The sequence below is a fragment of the Oncorhynchus keta genome, chromosome 33 (genome assembly GCF_023373465.1).
Source record: "Oncorhynchus keta strain PuntledgeMale-10-30-2019 chromosome 33, Oket_V2, whole genome shotgun sequence".
NCBI lineage: Eukaryota > Metazoa > Chordata > Actinopteri > Salmoniformes > Salmonidae > Oncorhynchus > Oncorhynchus keta.
In genome coordinates, this window is record NC_068453.1 from 1,396,975 (window position 1) to 1,416,416 (window position 19,442).

Genomic DNA, 19,442 nt, shown 5'->3' on the forward strand with positions numbered 1-19,442 from the left:
AGCACCCACATGACACATAAAACAAAAGATAAAACAGTGAACTGTTTGTACTGAATTAGCTAAATATAAAACAGTACATCATATAACATCCCTACACCACCACATATCCACAACACAAAATGTTCTATACAACAATATCACAATGTGTGCGTATGCATGTGTCTGTACCTTTGCGTGTGTCTCTTGTAGTTCCATAAGTGTGTCTTTTTACTTGCTTTTTCAATCTGATTCTACTGCTTGCACGAGTTACCTGATGTGGAATAGAGATCCCTGTAGTCAAGGCTCTATGTAGTACTGTACTTGATCCACATTACAGCAGGGGGTGTAAAGCCATAACACATACGTTTTTCTATGATTGATAATGTCAAAAGCTGAACTGAAGTCTCACAAGACAGCCCCCACAATCATTTTATCATCAATTTCTCTCAGCCAATCATCAGCAATTTGTGTAAGTGTTGTGCTTGTTGAGTCTTTGTGAGATGCAGAGTAGGTGAACCAATGATCTCCTCACTTGTGGTTCTGTGAAGCATGGAGGTGGAGGTGCGATGGTGCTTCGCTGGTGACACTGTCTGTGATTTATTTAGAATTCAAGGCACACTTAACAAGCATTGCTACCACAGCATTCTCCAGGCTGTGAAAGGGCTATTTGACCAAGGAGTTCTCAACTGGCAGCTTCATTAAATAGTACGCGTAAATAACCAGTCTCAATGGCAACAGTGAAGAGGCGACTCCGGGATGCTGTTGCAAAGAAAAAGCCATATCTAAGACTGGCCAATAAAAATAAAAGATTAAGATGGGCAAAAGAACACAGACACTGGACAGAGGAACTCTTCCACAAGGCCAGCATCCCTGAGTCACCTCTTCACTGTTGACATTGAGAACTATTTAATGAAGCTGCCAGTTGAGGACTTGTGAGGCATCTGTTTCTCAAACTAGACATTCTAATGTACTTGTCCTCTTGTTCAGATGTGCACCGGGGCCTCCCACTCCTCTTTCGATTCTGGTTAGAGCCAGTTTGTGCTGTTCTGAGAAGGGAATAGTACACAGTAGTGTACGAGATTTTCAGTTTATTCGCAGTTTCTCGCATGGAATAGCCTTAGAGTTTCAGAAGAAGGTTTTTTGTTTCTAGACATTTTGAGCCTGTAATCGAACACACAAATGCTGATGCTCCGGATACTCAACTAGTATAAAGAAGGCCAATTGTATTGATTAATTAAATCAGAACAGGTTTTCAGCATAACTGCAAAATGGTTCTCTGATGATCAATTAAGAGCTAGACCTCAGCTGAATCTGGTAATGAATGGTGTGGCTGTTGAACAAGTTGAGGAGACTAAACTCCTTGGCATTACCTTAGATTATAAACTGTCATGGTCAAAAACATACAGATTCAATTTGGTTGTAAAGATGGGGAGAGGTCTAGCCGTAATAAAGAGTTGCTCTACTTTTTTGACACCACATTCCAAAAGCAAGTTCTGCAGGCTCTAGTTTTGTCTAATCTTGATTATTGTCCAGTTGTGTGGTCCAGTGCTGCCAGGAAAGACCTAGTTAAGCTGCAGCTGGCCCAGAACCGAGCAGCACATTTTGCTCTTCATTGTAATCTGAGGGCTGATATAAATACTATGCATGCCAGTCTCTCGTCAAAGAGTTGAGGAGAAACTGACTGCATCCCTTCTTATTATAAGAAACATTAACTTCACTAGGGTAGGGCAGCATTCGGAATTTTGGATGAAAAGTGTGCCCAAATTAAACTGCCTGCTTCTCAGTCCCAGAAGATAGGATATGCATTTTTCTTTTCACCTTTATTTAACCAGGTAGGCTAGTGGAGAACAAGTTCTCATTTGCAACTGCGACCTGGCCAAGATAAAGCATAGCAGTGTGAACAGACAACACAGAGTTACACATGGCGTAAACAATTTACAAGTCAATAACACAGTAGGAAAAAAAAGAGTCTATATACATTGTGTGCAAAAGGCATGAGGAGGTAGGCGAATAATTACAATTTTGCAGATTAACACTGGAGTGATAAATGATCAGATGGTCATGTACAGGTAGAGATACTGGTGTGCAAAAGAGCAGAAAAGTAAATAAATATAAACAGTATGGAGATGAGGTAGGTCAAATTGGGTGGGCTATTTACGGATAGCCTATGTACAACTGCAGCGATCGGTTAGCTGCTCAGATAGCAGATGTTTGAAGTTGGTGAGTGAGATAAAAGTTTCCAACTTCAGCGATTTTTGCAATTCGTTCCAGTCACAGGCAGCAGAGAACTGGAACGAAAGGCGGCCAAATGAGGTGTTGGCTTTAGGGATGATCAGTGAGATACACCTGCTGGAGCGCGTGCTACGGGTGGGTGTTCCCATCGTGACCAGTGAACTGAGATAAGGCGGAGCTTTACCTAGCATGGACTTGTAGATGACCTGGAGCCAGTGGGTCTGACGACGAATATGTAGCGAGGGCCAGCCGACTAGAGCATACAGGTTGCAGTGGTGGGTGGTATAAGGTGCTTTAGTAACAAAACGGATGGCACTGTGAAACTGCATCCAGTTTGCGGAGTAGAGTATTGGAACCTATTTTGTAGATGACATCGCCAAAGTCGAGGATCGGTAGGATAGTCAGTTTTACTAGGGTAAGTTTGGCAGCGTGAGTGAAGAAGGCTTTGATTTTCGATTGGAGATGTTTGATATGAGTCTGGAAGGAGAGTTTACAGTCTAGCCAGACACCTAGGTACATAGATTTCCACATATTCTAGGTCGGAACCATCCAGGGTGGTGATGCTAGTCGGGCGTGCGGGTGCAGGCAGCGAACGGTTGAACAAATTACATACACATTCAAGAAAAACAATCACATTCCTCAACAAATAAGTCCTCGATAAATATTTTGAATTGCATGAGAGGCATCTTGGTTTTACTAGCGTTTAAGAGCAGTTGGAGGCCATGGAAGGAGTGTTGTATGGCATTGAAACTCGTTTGGAGGTTAGTGTCCAAGGACGGGCCGGAAGTATACAGAATGGTGTCGTCTGCGTAGAGGTGGATCAGGGAATAACCCGCAGCAAGAGCAACATCAATGATATATACAGAGAAAAAAGTTGGCCCAAGATTTGAACCCTGTGGCACCCCTACTGAGTCTGCCGTTAAGAATATGGTGATTGACAGAGTCGAAAGCCTTGGCAAGGTCGATGAAGACGGCTGCACAGTACTGTCTTTTATCGATGGCGGTTATGATATCGTTTAGTACCTTGAGCGTGGCTGAGGTGCACCCGTGACCGGTTCGGAAGCCAGATTGCACAGCGGAGAAAGTACGGTGGGATTCGAGATGGTCAGTGACCTGTTTGTTGACTTGGCTTTCGAAGACCTTAGAAAGGCAGGGTAGGATGGATATAGGTCTGTAACAGTTTGGGTCCAGGGTGTCTCCCCCTTTGAAGAGGGGGATGACTGCGGCAGCTTTCCAATCCTTGGGGATCTCAGACGATATGTAAAGAGAGGTTGAACAGGCTGGTAATAGGGGTTGCGAAAATGGCGGCGGATAGTTTCAGAAATAGAGGGTCCAGATTGTCAAGCCCAGCTGATTTGTACGGGTCCAGGTTTTGCAGCTCTTTCGGAACATCTGATATCTGGATTTGGGTAAAGGAGAACCTGGAGAGGCTTGGGCGAGTAGCTGCGGGGGGGGGGGGCGTAGCTGTTGGCTGAGGTTGGAGTAGTCAGGAGGAAGGCATGGCCAGCCGTTGAGAAATGCTTGTTGAAGTTTTCGATAATCATGGATTTATCGGTGGTGACCGTGTTACCTAGCCTCAGTGCAGTGGACAGCTGGGAGGAGTTGCTCTTGTTCTCCATGGACTTCACAGTGTCCCAGATCTTTTTGGAGTTAGAGCTACAGGATGCAAATTTCTGCCTGAAGAAGCTGGCCTTTGCTTTCCTGACTGACTGTGTGTATTGGTTCCTGACTTCCCTGAACAGTTGCATATCGCGGGGACTATTCAATGCTATTGCAGTCCGCCATAGGATGTTTTTGTGCTGGTCGAGGGCAGTCAGGTCTGGAGTGAACCAAGGGCTATACCTGTTCTTAGTTATGCATTTTTTGAATGGAGCATGCTTATCAAAAATGGTGAGGAAGTTACTTTTAAAGAATGACCAGGCTTCCTCAACTGCGGGATGAGATCAATATCCTTCCAGGATACCTGGGCCAGGTCGATTAGAAAGGCCTGCTCGCAGAAGTGTTTCAGGGAGCGTTTGACAGTGATGAGGGGTGGTCGTTGGACTGCGGATCCGTAGCGGATACAGGCAATGAAGCAATGATCGCTGAGATCTTGGTTGAAGACAGCGGAGGTGTATTGGAGGGCCAGTTGGTCAGGATGACGTCTATGAGGGTGCCCTTGTTTACAGATTTGGGGTTGTACCTGGTTGGTTCCTTGATGATTTGTGTGAGATTGAGGGCATCTAGCTTAGATTGTAGGACTGCCGGGGTGTCAAGCATATCCCAGTTTAGATCACCTAACAGAACAAACTCTGAAGCTAGATGGGGGGCGATCAATTCATAAATGGTGTTCAGGGCACAGCTGGGAGCTGAGGGGGGTTGGTAGCAGGCGGCAACAGTGAGAGATTTATTTCTGGAGAGAGTCATTTTTAAAATTAGTAGTTCGAACTGTTTGGGTATGGACCTAGAAAGTAGTATGACATTACTTTGCAGGCTATCTCTGCAGTAGACTGCAACTCCTCCCCCTTTGGCAGTTCTATCTTGACGGAAAATGTTATAGTTGGGTATGGAAATCTCTGAATTTTTAGTGGCCTTCCTGAGCCAGGATTCAGACATGGCAAGGACATCAGGGTTAGCAGAGTGTGCTAAAGCAGTGAGTAAAACAAACTTAAGGAGGCTTCTGATGTTGACATGCATGAAACCATATAATTAGTAGATTTGGATAGAAAACACTCTGAAAACACACAGTTTACAAAACTGTTACAATAATTGTCTGTGAGTATAACAGAACTGATATGGCAGGCGAAAATACAACCAGGAAGTGCTATTATTTTTCCATTGAAAGCCTATCCACCATACAAAGAATAAGGCCCTAGTTCACGAGCTCCGTGTCTTCCTCCACATGTAGCCAGTCGTTAGGCATTGTTTCAGGCTTTTACTCTGAAAAATGAGTGAGATACAGCTCTGTCATTCAGTGGCCAGTGGAAATTTCCATTCAACAGCCATGCGCCCTGATCGTGAACGTGCCTTTCTTGTTTCCTATTCCTATTCCTTGTTTCCTTTTCCTATTGACAAAGCTTTTGTCCAGTTGAAATATTATTAATTATTTTTGACAAAAACAACCGGAGGATTGATTTTAAACATTGTTTGGCATGTTTCTACTATCGTTTGGCATGTTTCTACTTTTATTGTACTTTTTATGAACTTTGTCCTGGAATTCGTGCCCGCGCTTTCTGCATTCGGATTACTGGACAAAACACGTGAACAAAAAGGAGGGACATTATCGACCAAAATGAACATTTATTGTCTAACATGGAGACCTGGGAGTGCCACCAGATGAAGATCATCAAATGTAAGTGATTTATTTTAATGCTATTTCTGACTTTTATGACACCTCTCCTTGTTTGGAAAATGGCTGTATGGGTTTCTGTGGCTTGGAGCTGACCAAACATAATCGCAGTGTGCTTTCGCCATAAGGCATTTTTGAAATCTGACTCAGCGGTTGCGTTAAGGAGAAGTTTATCTATAATTCCATGTTTAACACTTGTATCGTTTCTCAATGTTTATGATGAGTATTTCTGTTATTGATGTGGCTCTCTGCATTTTCACCGGATGTTTGCTTGAGACAATGCGTCAATGTAAACTGAGATTTTTGGATATAAATATGAACTTTATCGAACAAAACATACATGTATTGTGTAACATGAAGTCCTATGAATGCCATCTGATGAAGATCATTAAAGGTTAGTGATTAATTTTATCTCTATTTCTGCTTTTTGTGACTCCTCTCTTTGGCTGGAAAAATGGCTGTGTTTTTCTGTGAATAGGTACTGACCTAACATAATTGTTTGGTGTGCTTTCGCAGTAAAGCCATTTTGAAATCGGACACCGTGGTTGGATTTACAAGAAGTATATATTTAAACTGGTGGATAATACTTGTATGTTTGAGGAATTTTAATCATGTGATTTCTGTTGTTTTTAATTTGGCACCCTGCAATTTCAATGGCTGTTGTCGAGGTGGGACGCTAGCGTGTCAAATGTGTCGAAAATCACAAATTGGTTGCATAGTCAACTTCCACACACCTCTGACACACACACTTATCCCACAAGACATGCCACCAAGGGTCTTTTCACAGTACCCCCCTCACCCCCAAAAAATGTGTGTGGTTCTGTCCTTGAGCTGTTCTTGTCTATTGATGTTCTGTATAATGTTTCATGTTTTGTGTGGACCCCAGAAAGAGTAATGGGGATCCTAATAAAATACCAAAAACAGCAAATACCATATGGCTACATATGGACAGTACCAAAATAAATGATCTAATGACTGCCACAATCTGAGGAGCTGGGAAGTTTATTTCCCTCATATAACATCCTATTTATTGCAAAAATGTTGTAGAATTATTTAAATTGAAAAATTCTACGTTCCGAATCCGGCATCATTTGCATGTCAATTCATAAACCATGTGCCATGGAATCTCTTCCCAACTATTTTTCAATCTATATGGCACATCTGTAAATGTTTTGGCCCTTAAATGAAACTGGTATATATATTTATTTTTCACACTTTATTATTTTTTTTAAAAACAATTTGGGTCTTTAATGAAGGGCCAACAGACAGGGCCACTTTTTCCCCCTTCCACTTACCTCGTCCATTTTTGTAGTAAGGCTGCAATTAGTTGGTTGTAATTTTGGATAGAGCAAGGATTTCCATATATTTGTGTTAACTGCATGTGTAACATTCACTACCATTCAAAGGTTTAGGGTCACTTAGAAATGTCCTTGTTTTTTGAAGAAAAGCTCATTTTTGGTCCATTAAAATAACATCAAATTGATCCGAAATACAGTGTAGACATTGTTAATGTTGTAAATTACTATTCTTGCTGGAAATGGCAGATTTTTAATGGAATGTCTACATAGGCATACAGAGGCCCAATATGGCACATTGTGTTAGCTAATCCAAGTTTATAATTTTAAAAGGCTAACTGATCATTAGAAAACCCTTTTGCAATTATGTTAGCACAGTTGAAAACTGTTGTCCTGATTAAAGAAGCAATAAAACTGGCCTTTAGACTAGTTGAGTATCTGGAGCATCAGCATTTGTGTGTTCGATTACAGGCTCAAAATGGGCAGAAACAAATAACTTTCTCCTCAGCCTATTCTTGTTCTAAGAAATAAAGGCTGTTCCATGCGAGAAACTGCCAAGAAACTGAAGAACTTGTACAATGCTGTGTACTACACCCTTCACAGAACAGAACAAATATTTTGATTGCAATAATAAATATATATGCCGATAGTGGACAACCTTGTTTTAATCCTCTTGACAGTTTAAAACTTTCTGAGATGTAGCCATTATTTACTATTTTACACCTAGGGTTAGTATAAATAACTTTGACCCATTTTATAAGAGATTCTCCAAAATTGAAATATTCCAGGCATTTATATATAAACTTTATCAAAGGCCTTTTCAAAGTCAGCTATGAATTCCAGGCCTGGATTCCCAGATATTTCATAGTGTTCTATTGTTTCCAGTACTTGTCTATTATTATCTCCAATGTATTGTCCATGTAAAAAAAAAACTGTCTGATTAGGATGCATAATATCCAACAATACCTTTTTAATTCTATGCGCGAATAGTTTTAGCATCAAGACACTGAAGTGAAAGAGGCCTCCATTTTTTTTTACATTGGATCCTGTTTCAGTATTAATGAAATCAGACCTTCTTGTTGAGTGTCCGATAATCTACCATTTATACAGGAGTGGTTAAAACATGTTAATAATGGTCCTCTGAGTATATAAAAAAGGTTTTGGTATACCTATATAATAATAATAATAATATATGCCATTTAGCAGACGCTTTTATCCAAAGCGACTTACAGTCATGTGTGCATACATTCTACGTATGGGTGGTCCCGGGAATCGAACCCACTACCCTGGCATTACAAGCGCCATGCTCTACCAACTGAGCTACAGAAGGACCTCCACTGGTATGCCACCCAGCCCTGGAGTTTTTCCAGACATAAAGGCTTTAATTACATCAAGAAGTTCCTCCTCTGTAATTTGGCCATCACATGAGTCCTTCTGTGCAGCTGTTAATTTTACAGTAATAGGGAAAAAATCCATACAATTAGCTTTGGTTAGTGGAGATGGAGGAGACTAAGATGAAAACATATTCTTAAAGTATTTTACTTCCTCTTTCAAAATATTGTTTGCTGAATGATGGGCGACTCCCAGTACATTTTCTGTAAATCATTTTTGGTAGCATTTCAATTTTGAAGATTAAAAAATAATTTTTCACCCTATTCCATCCAGTTCAATTTATTATTATAATATATTACGCTGGATCTTTTCTTTATTTTGAGCCTCTATGGTACAGTTAAATTGATATCCATCTACACTGTTAGTCCTTTCATTTTCTTTGTTAATATGAACTCTTTTGAACTACATTTCTTTTGTTTTAGAGATGAGTATGGAATTGCATGGCCTCTAAGGCACATTTAAAAGTGTCCCATACAATTAGGGGGATCTGCTTTTACCTATGTTATGTCGGAAAAAGACCGTTATAAATTATTCTGTCCTATTTAAAAACAAGTTATCATCCAATAGTCTTTAATTCAATTTCCAATATCCTCGACCACGTGGAACCTCCGTAAGCGAAATATATATGCCAATTATGTGATGGTCCGACCGCATTCTGTCCCCATCAACACTTTTTAAACTTTTGGTGCCAGAGAGAATGACATAAGAAAGTAATCAAGTCGACTAGATTGATTGAGCCTACACCATGTATATCTCACTAGGTCTGGAAATGTAAGCCTCCATTTACAATTGACGTCGGAAGTTTACATACACTTAGGTTGGAGTCATTAAAACTCGTTTTTCAACCACTCCACAAATTTCTTTATAACAAACAATAGTTCTGGCAAGTCGGGTAGGACATCTACTTGGTGCATGACAAGTAATCTTTCCAACAATTATTTACAGACAGATTATTTCACTTAAAATTCACTGTATCACAATTCCAGTGGGTCAGAAGTTTACATACACTAAATTGACTGTGCCTTTGAACAGCTTGGAATATTCCAGAAAATTATTTCATGGCTTTATGCGTGTGTGTGTATGCGCGTATATATATATATATATACACACACACACACACACGCATACTCAGGCTGACTGGCTCTCATTCAGGCAAATGAGAAATAAGTGCACTCAGGCTATCCGGAAGGCCAAAGTAAGTACCTTTATAAGGAGCAGGTCTCACTCTGTGGGTCTAACCCCAAGAAGTTCTGGAAAATGGTTAAAGACCTAGAGTATAAACCCTCCTCCTAACAGGTGCCCACATCGCTTAATGTTGATGTGGTTGTTACTGACAAGAAGCACATAGCTGAGCTCTTTAATCATCACTTCATTAAGTCAGAATTCCTATTTGACTCAGCCATGCCTCCTTGCCCATCAAACATTTCCTCATCTCCCACCCCTTCTAATGCAACTAGCCCCGATGCTTCTCCCTCTATTTCCCCTGCCCCGCTACAAAGTTTCTTCCTGCAGGCGGTCACTGAGTCCGAGGTGCTAAAGGAGCTCCCGAAACTTGACCCCCAAAAAACATCTTGGTCAGATGGTTTAGACCCTTTATTCTTTAAGGTTGCTGCCCCTATAATCGTCAGGCCGATCTCTGACCTTTTTAACCTGTCTCTCCTCTCTGAGGAGATTCCCATTGCTTTTAAGGCAGCCACAGTTAGTCCTTTATTTAAAGAGGGAGATCAAGCTGATTCTAACTGTTATAGGCCAATTTCTATGTTGCCCTGTTTATCAAAAAGATGGAAAAACGTGTCAATAAATCAACTGACTGGCATTCTTGATGTCTATAGTATTCTATCTGGAATGCAATCTGGTTTTCACTCATGTTATGGATGTGTCACTGCAACCTTAAAGGTCCTCAACTATGTCACCACTGCCCTTGAATCTAAGCAATATTGTGCTGCTATTTTTGTTTGACTTGGCCAAAGCTTTTTATACGGTAGACCCTTCCATTCTTGTGGGCCGGCTAAGGAGTATTGGTATCTCTGAAGGGTCTTTGGCCTGGTTTGCTAACTACCTCTCTCAAAGGGTGCAGTGTATAAAGTCAGAACATCTGCTGTCTCAGCCACTGCTTGTCACCAAGGGAATACCCCAAGGCTCAATCCTAGGCCCCAGGCTCTACTCAATTTACATCAACAACATAGCCCAGGCAGTAGGAAGCTCTCTCATCCATTTATATGCATTTGATACAGTCTTATACTCAACTGGCCCCTCTGAATTTGTGTTAAACTCTCTACAACAAAGTGTTCTTAGTGTCCAACAAGCTTTCTCTGCCCTTAACCTGGTTCTAAACATCTCCAAAACAAAATGTATGTGGTTTGGTAAGAAGAATGCCCCCCTCCTCACAGGTGTGATTACTACCTATGAGGATTTAGAGCTTGAGGTAGTCACCTCATACAAGTACTTGGGAGTATGATTAGATGGTACACTGTCCTTCTCTCAGCACATATCAAAGCTGCAGGCTAAAGTTAAATCTAGACTTGGTTTCCTCTTTCAACCCAGCTGCCAAACTAGCCCTGTTTTAGATGACCATCCTACACATGCTAGATTATAGAGACATAATTCATAGAACGGCAGGTAAGGGTGCTCTCGAGAGACTAGATGTGCTTTACCATTCGGCCATCAGATTTGCCACCAATGCTCCTTATAGGACACATCACTGCACTCTATAGGCATCTGTAAACTGGTCATCTCTGTATACCCGTAGCAAGACCCACTGGTTGATCCTTATTTATAAAACTGTCTTAGGCCTCACTCCCCCCTATCTGAGATATCTACTGCAGCCCTTATCCTCCACATACAATCCCCGTTCTGCCATTCACATTCTGTTAAAGGTCCCCAAAGCACACACATATTCCTGGGTCGCTCATCTTCTACGATAACCTGCCTAAATGACTACCGACCCGTAGCACTCACGTCTGTAGCCATGAAGTGCTTTGAAAGGCTGGTCATGGCTCACATCAACACCATTATCCCAGAAACCCTAGACCCACTTCAATTTGCATACTAGCCTAACAGGCCACCCCTGGGGGTAAGTGTAGGTAACAACACATCGGTCACACTGATCCTCAACATGGGGGTCCATCAGATGTACATGCTCAGTCCCCACCTGTACTCCAGACCCCAGCACCTCTCTGATTCAGAGGTTTAAATGCGGAAGACACATTTCAGTTGAAGGCATTCAGTTGTACCCTCAACGGGTTCTACAGCTGCACCATCGAGAGCATGGAGCATGACTGGTTGCATCACCGCCTGGTATGGCAACTGCTCGGCCTCCGACCGCAAGGCACTGCAGAGGGTAGTGTGAACGGCCCAGTATATCACTGGGGCCAAGCTTCCTGCCATATATCCAGGACCTCTATACCAGGTGGTGTCAGAGGAAGGCCCTAAAAATTGTCAAATACTTCAGCCCCCTTAATCATGGACTGTTCTCTCTGCTACCGCACGGCAAGCGGTACTGGAGCGCCAAGTCTAGGTCCAAGTTGCTTCTAAACAGCTTCTACCCCCAAGCAATAAGACTCCTGAACATCTAATGGCTACCAAGACTATTTGTACTGCTGCTACTCTCTGTTATATTATCTATGCATAGTCACTTTAAAAACTCTACCAATAGTGGTTCCTCCTTTAAAAGTTGTGTCATACTGCAGCACACCTTGCGGGTTGCTGCAGAATCCTATGGCACGCTATTATAGCAGGTTTGTGTATTATATAGTGTATTATAGCAGGTTTGTGTTTTTTGTCATGAATCTTGTTCTGGAGGCAGCTCTGCGAATTGTCAGTTGCTGGCACAGCCACAAAGTCATTACATTTTAAACCTGACCTTGTGTAGCAAAAATCGCAGTTCTGCCTCCAGGACAAGACATGAAAAAAACTGGTAGCGCAGAAGAATGGCTGCCGATTCAGCTATGTCACAATGTGTTACGGATGGACCTTGGAGTATTTCCTGACCACGTGACCTGACTTTTGGCTGACGGGGGATAAGTACGACCAGGTTGAGTTACGTCCAGGTCCTTACCTGCGCTCAGTCTTGTTGATCAGGTCAGACACCTGCTGCAAGTACTCCTTGGCATATAGCACCACAGGCTCTGTGTCGTTCAGGTCCAGAGGGGACAGGGCAGAGGACAGGTAGTCCAGCCAGTCCACTGCCGGAGCCAACAGCTGAGGGCGAGAGAGGTTAGAGGTCAGGGGTCACCCTTATGAAAAAAACAGTTCAACACAAAAACAATGTTTTTAGACATTTTCAGAACTCAAAAGTGTCCCACATAACTGCATCTTTTAATTTAGACACAATTTTGTATCTATTCAATTCATGATGCATATTGTTGGATCCACACAAGAGATCTCAACATTGTATTGTATTTTTAAGCAGTTGGAATTCCCTCCATATAGATAGATGGTGGACTAACCACAATACCATATGGCTACATGATTTAGGCTACATTCCAATTTCTCCCGAAGTTTGCACTAATACACTCCCCCCCATGGACTTAAAAGGAATGGACTCGCGTAAGGAATATGGTGGAAATTCCCTCCAGCCATGCTTGATCCAAACCAATGATTTTAAATGCATTAGTGAAGGGAGAAGGGTAGAGAATCTGAACGCAACCTTTGATTTGTAAACTATTCCTTAAAACTAAACCAAATTATCCATAATATTTAGAGAGAGAGAGAAAGAGAGAGCGCGAGAGAGAGAGACAAAACAGTGAGAGGACCCTGCAGCCCTCATAAATTTGTATTCCAGGTCCCAGACGCAATCACAGCCGCCCCTATCCTGGAAGGTAAGAAGGGGTATTACAGTAAAATCCTCAGCCCTCAGCCCCAGACCCACATCCAAACTGCTTTAATCCAGAACGTGGGAGCCGAGGACAGAGCAGGGAGGGAGAAAGATGATGGGATGGAGGCTGTTGTTTAGTTGTTTGGTCTTTAATGCACAAAAAAGTACAGTAAATACAAACCTGCCAAGTAAAATAAAGGCTAAATAAAATTTAATAAATACAAATATAGTATGACTACCTGTTTTTTCTGACAATCCTTATGATGCATTGTAACATGCTTAATAATTAGTGTGGTCACAATACCAGAATTTTGACACAATATATATTACCGCCACGAGTCATGACTGCCATCAAATTCCATGTGACCGTAACTAAGCATCTCCAAAACTGCATTCTGATGCCGGTACCTAATGGCCTGGAACTCAACGCCCTATTGTCTAATCACTCTGACATCAATGCAAATGCAATTGAAAATTAAGACAAACACTTCATGAGAGCCCTGGCATTCAGAGTTTAAGCGGAATAGGATCACCTGTTGCGCAACGAGAGCCAGCATCTCAAAGCTGCTTGATGCATGGAATTAAATAAGTGTTCCTATTAACCCATGTTGCCAAGATTTCTATAGGTTATGCTATGCAATTATGTGAGAAAACAGAGTTTGATGGTCTCTATTAAAAAGAGGTGGGGACTGAGCATGTACACCTGATGGACCCCCATGTTGAGGATCAGTGTGACTGATCCCACTAGTTTTCTATAGCCTTGGCATAATATATTTATTTCTCAACTCTCCTAAAATAAAGCACGTTACCTACCTGGCTGGCATGAAAATGAACAGTGGGAAAAGCGTTGTCGGATGACATGTCATTTTCACCTGCCCCTGTTCTGATAGGTGTATGATTATGCCCCATTCTAAATACAAAATAATTCTACACATTCAGTACCAGTCAAAAGTTTGGACACACCTAGTCATTCAAGAGTTTTTCTTTATTTTTTACTATTTTCTCCATTGTAGAATAATAGTGAGACATCAAAACTATGAAATAACACACAGGGAATAATGTAGTAACCAAAAAAGTGTTAAACAAATCTAAATACATTTTATATTTAAGATTCTTCAAAGTAGCCACCCTTTGCCTTGATGACAGCTTTGCACACTCCTGGAATTCTCTCAACCAGGTAGTCACCTGTGATGCTTTTCCAAAAGTCTTGAAGTAGTTCCCACTGCCATGGTTTCACCTGTCACGATAGGGCAGCAGACTGTCCTAGTGGCATTAATAAAACTCAGGTGTATTCTATTTACTCATTATGATTTCTCTGAAAGAGGTGTGTTTTCTGTTGTCCTTTGCAGAAGCTTGAATTTATTTCCTGTGTGTGTTTGTTTCCCCGAGTGAGTTTGAGACCTAGTGTTTGTTGTTTTTCTAGTGTACTGTGATCCTTTGGCTACCGTTTCTCAATAAAGTATTTATGTTTATCCTTAAACAATTATTCCTCGTCTGGTCTCTTCTCTGCACATGGGTCCAACCTCACCACATCACAGCAAGCTTCTGACAAACATGGACCCAGCAGAGATCAACCAGATCAAGAATGTTGTAATCCACCAAGGAGCACTGCTGGTGCGGCAGCAAGAACAACTCTCCCAAATGTCAGAGACTCTCCGGGCACTTACCGACTCCCTCCAACGACAGTCCAACCTCAACCCAGGAGGAGTCAATGCCTATGTCTCATTGCCCAGTGCTACAGGCATCGCCATAGTTCCTCCAGGGAACCTGCACAGGTAACCCAAGATCCCAGCCCCGGAGCGGTAGGACGGCCAGGGGTTCAAGGGTTTCCTCCTGCCTATTCGAGCTACAGTCCTCCTCGTTCCACACCGATCAGACCATGATCATCTCTCTACTCTCGGGCAAGGCTCTGGCGTGGGCAATGGCGGTGTGGGAACAGAAGCCACCATCCTGCAACTCCATATTAGCTTTGACTGCAGAGCTGCGATGAGTCTTCGACCACTCAGTTGGCAGACGAGAAGTGGCCTGCTGACTGTTCAACTTCCGCCATGGGAACAGACCAGTGGTTGACTTCGCCATCAACTTCCACACCCTCGCCGCCAAGAGTGGGTGGAATACGGAGGCCCTAGTCACCGTTTTCCACCTGGCTTTGTTTTACTCCAAGGAGTAACTGGCTTCTCGGGAACTGGGAGGGGATATTGAGGCCCTGATAACGCTGGCAATCAAGATCGAAAACCACCTCCCAGAACGCGTGAGACAGCGCATTTTTTGACACCATCCCCGTATCCCGGTTTCCTGAGCACCCCACGCCCACCATTGTGGAGTCCATGCAGCTGGGACACACATGGCTGAGCCCACACATGGCTGAGCCCACAGGAGTGTGACAAGCACATGCGAAGGCTGCTGCCTCTACTGCGGAGGTCTCAGCCATCTCCGTGCTACATGCCCAGAGTGGAGGGGATTCACCAGATTCAAGCCTTCGTGGACTCCGGGGCTGCAGATAATCAAGACTTTGACAATAGAATTACAAATCCAGTGTGTGAAATGTCCCATCCCTCTACAGATTCATGCCCCCATTGGCTCTGGCCAGGTGGAATATCAGACCAAGCCCATTCTACTGCAGGTTGGGGTGAATCACTCAAAAGTTTTCGTTTGATCACGGCTTCCGAGAACTTCCTTATCCTAGGGTACCCCTGGCTAGCGCTACATAACCTACTACTCTCCTGGTCCACAGGACACCTACTAGACTGGGGTAAGAACTGCCAGACTAAATGTCTAAGACCCCCACCTAGAGCCTTGCCGCATTCCCCTGCTTCCATTGAAGACCAAGACTTTTCCGCTCACCCTCCTGAATACCTTGAATGCCTTCAGTAAGAGGCCACCCGACACCCTCCCTCCTCATCGTCCATACGATGGGTGAAAAGCTTGCCCAAAGTAAACTGCCTACTACTCAGGCCCAGAAGCTAGGATATGCATATAATTGGTTGATTTCGATAGAAAATACTCTAAAGTTTCCAAAACTGTTACAATAATGTCTGTGAGTATAACAGAGCTGGTTTGGCAGGCAAAAACCAGAGAATAATCCATCCATGAAGTGGGATTGTTTTATGTTTGTAGTTTTCTATTGAATGCCATTACAGTATCCATTGACTTAGGACTCAAATTGCACTTCCTTAACTTCTTGCTAATCCAGCTAATGTCAGATTTCAAAAAGGCTTTACGGCGAAAGCAAACCAGGTGATTGTCTGAGGACAGCGCCTCATCATACAAATGCATAAACAATCATTTTCAACCAGGGAGATGCACCACGAAAGTCAGAAATAACGATATAATTCATACCTTAACTTTGAAGAGCATCTTCTGTTGGCACTCCAAAATGTCCCATAAACATCACAAATGGTCCTTTTGTTCGATAAATTCCTTTGTTATTTCTCCAAAATGTCCATTTATTTGGCGTTTGATTCAGAAAACCACCGGTTCCAACTCACCCAACATGACTACAAATTATCTAATAAGTTCCCTGTAAACTTGGTCCAAACATTTCAAACAACTTTCATAATCCTACTTTAGGTATCCTAAAACGTAAATAATCAATAAAATTTAAGACGGAATATACTTTGTTCAATGGCGGATAAAAGCAATGTGGAGCAAGCTCCAGGTCGCGCCCCCCAAACAAAAGAGTCCACTTGGCTTGACACTAACTCTGAACAGCCCTACATCTTCATTACTCAACAGAAAAGCATAAACCAATTTCTAAAGACTGTTGACATCTAGTGGAAGTCATAGGAACTGCAACCAGGTGCCTCAGAACTCTAGTTCCCCATAGAAAACTAATTGAAAACACAGTGAACTCAAAACACAAAAAAATCATGGAAACTTTAGAGTGTTTTCTATCCAGATCTACCAATTATATGCATATCCTAGCTTCTGGGCCTGAGTCGCAGGCATGTAACTTTGGGCACGCATTTCATCCGGATGTGAAAATACTGCCCCCTTTCCCAAACACGTTATTAAGGTTAGGGTGGTCACTGACTAGCCCCGTCCCGCTTCACTCAAACAAGTCCAGCGCTTCCTCGGGTTTGCCCATTTTTACATGCGTGTTATATGCAACTTCGGTGCGGTGGCAGCGCATCTCACGGCCCTAACCCGCAATTCTCAGACCCGTTTTGGCTGGACCCTTGAGGCTGACAGGGCATTCATAGAGCTCAAGGGACATTTCACCTCCGGACCCATCCTCGTTCATTCTGATCCTACTTGGCCCTTCGTGGGAGAGGTGGACGCCTCGGTCACCAGAGCACGGGCGGTTCCTTTCACAGCGGCACTGTGCCTTTCTTTCCAAGTGGTTTTCGCCAGCAGAACACAACTACGATGTAGACAAAGCTTTTGGTAGTCAAGTGGGCACTCGAGGGGTGGAGACACTGGTTGAAGGGGGCACCTCATCATTTTGTGATCTGGATGGACCATAAGAACGGTCTCCATTCAAGAAGCCAGGAGGTTGAACGCTTGCCAGGATAGGTGGGCTCTGTTTCTTAACAGGTTCAACTTCACTCTTGCCTATCACCCGGGATCCAAGAATCAGAAAGCAGATGCCCTGTGCCACCAACACGATGTCCCTCTCCTTGCCAACACGATGAGAGGGACTCTGAGCCCATCATCCCCAGCTCCCGCATTGTGGCTCCCGTGTATTGGAATATAGAGACCACGGTACGACAAGCCCAGACCCGAGAACCTGAGCCCGGCAGGGGTCCCACTAACAGACTTTATGTTCCGTGATCAGCCCGTTCAAGTGCTACAATGGGGACACTCCTCTAAATTAACTGGGCATCCAGGGGTTAATCGAACACTGGAGTTCCTGAGGCGGAAATTCTGGTGGCCCAACATGATTGATGTGAGCTCTGTTGTTGCGGCCTGTTCCACCTGTGCCAAAGCAAGTCCTCAAGTCGGCGACCGGCTGGGTTGCTCCAACCTCTGCCCATCCCCAGACGGCCCCTGTCCGTAGACTTTATCACAGGGTACCTCCATACCAAGGGCTTACCACTATCCTGATGGTCATTGATCGGTTCTCCAAGGCAGACCATTTCATTGCCTTACCTAAGTTGCCCTCAGCAAAGGAGACCACTGATCTCATGATTACCAATGTCTTTCGACTACACGGACCTCCCCAGGACATTGTCTCGGATCGTGGACCCCAGCCACACGGTATTGGAAAGCCTTCTGCTCCCTGCTCGGGGTGTTGTAATTCTCTTCTCGAGGTTCCAACCACAGTCAAATGGACAAATGGAGTGGGCCAACCAGGAGCTGGAGAAGTTTCTTGTCTGGGTGGAGTATGATCACAACACACTGCCAAACTCGTCCACAGGACTGTCGCCGTTTGAGTGTCAGTTCGGGTCCTCCCCCTCGTCCTCCCCCTGGATCAGAGAGTGATCCTCCTTGCTCTGCTTATCTGCCTGACACCAACACCAGGCAAACTGGCACCAAAGGCCTGTACAGGCTCCTCCGACCTGGTCAACGAGTGCGGCTGTCCACCCGTGTCCTTCTCTTAAAAGGTGGACATGCGGAAGCTCGCTCCACAGGACCATTCAAGATCCTGAGTTGCATCAACCCAGTCACCTATCGTCTCCAACCTCCCAGGTCTATGAGGGTCTGTCCATCCTTCCATGTCTCCTGTCTCAAGTTGGTAAGGACCAGTCTCTTCTCTCCCCCCACACCTGTAATGCATCAAGATGGCGTAGCAGTCGAACGTCTTGTCGTGTCGTGTCCCTTGTATATATAATTTTTTATATTTTTTAAACATATTTTTCTTCGCATATCTTTTAAAACATTTTGTTAAACCTCAACTTCCAAATACTCTCCTGCAACCCGCCTCACCCAATGTAGCTATTTTCTTCTAAAGTACTTATATCTACTTTGGATCCGAAACCCCTCAACTGAAGCTAGCCAGCTAACTACCAGCTAGCTACCAGCTATCAGTCGGCAAACCATTGCTAGCGGTCTTCAGCTAACTGGTCATCAGCTAACCTTTAGCTCAGAAAGCTCACACTGCTATGCTTTATCTTGGCCAGGTCACAGTTGCAAATGAGAACTTGTTCTCAACTAGCCTACCTGGTTAAATAAAGGTGAAATAAATAAAAAAAATGACACTTGCCTCTCTAGCTGTAGCCACCAAAAAACGATGAGGGGAAAAAAAGTTGGTCACTCACACACTCCTCCAATGACATGCCATCCTCCCAGCAGCTTGCTAGCTAATGTTAAGTTGGGTATTTTTAGCTTGCTAAATAAATACGCTAGCCCAGGGGTGTCAAACTCAACACACAGTCCATCTTGAAAAAAACACAATGAACTCAAGGGACAGATTTTTTTTTAAACATGCAACTGCGACCCAAATTGGACCGTAGCCTAG

General features: G+C 43.4%; 1 protein-coding gene across 4 annotated transcripts in view; it reads right to left on the reverse strand.

The window, feature by feature from the left end:
- Window positions 1-19,442, reverse strand: part of LOC118366021 (endothelin-converting enzyme 2-like) — an 82,818-nt gene that overhangs the window by 8,524 nt on the left and 54,852 nt on the right. For all 4 annotated transcript variants that reach the window (XM_052491639.1, XM_052491638.1, XM_052491640.1 and 1 more), the window contains one exon: window positions 12,284-12,426. In XM_052491639.1, coding sequence (XP_052347599.1) covers window positions 12,284-12,426 — 143 coding nt within the window. The remainder of the gene's footprint in view (window positions 1-12,283; window positions 12,427-19,442) is intronic.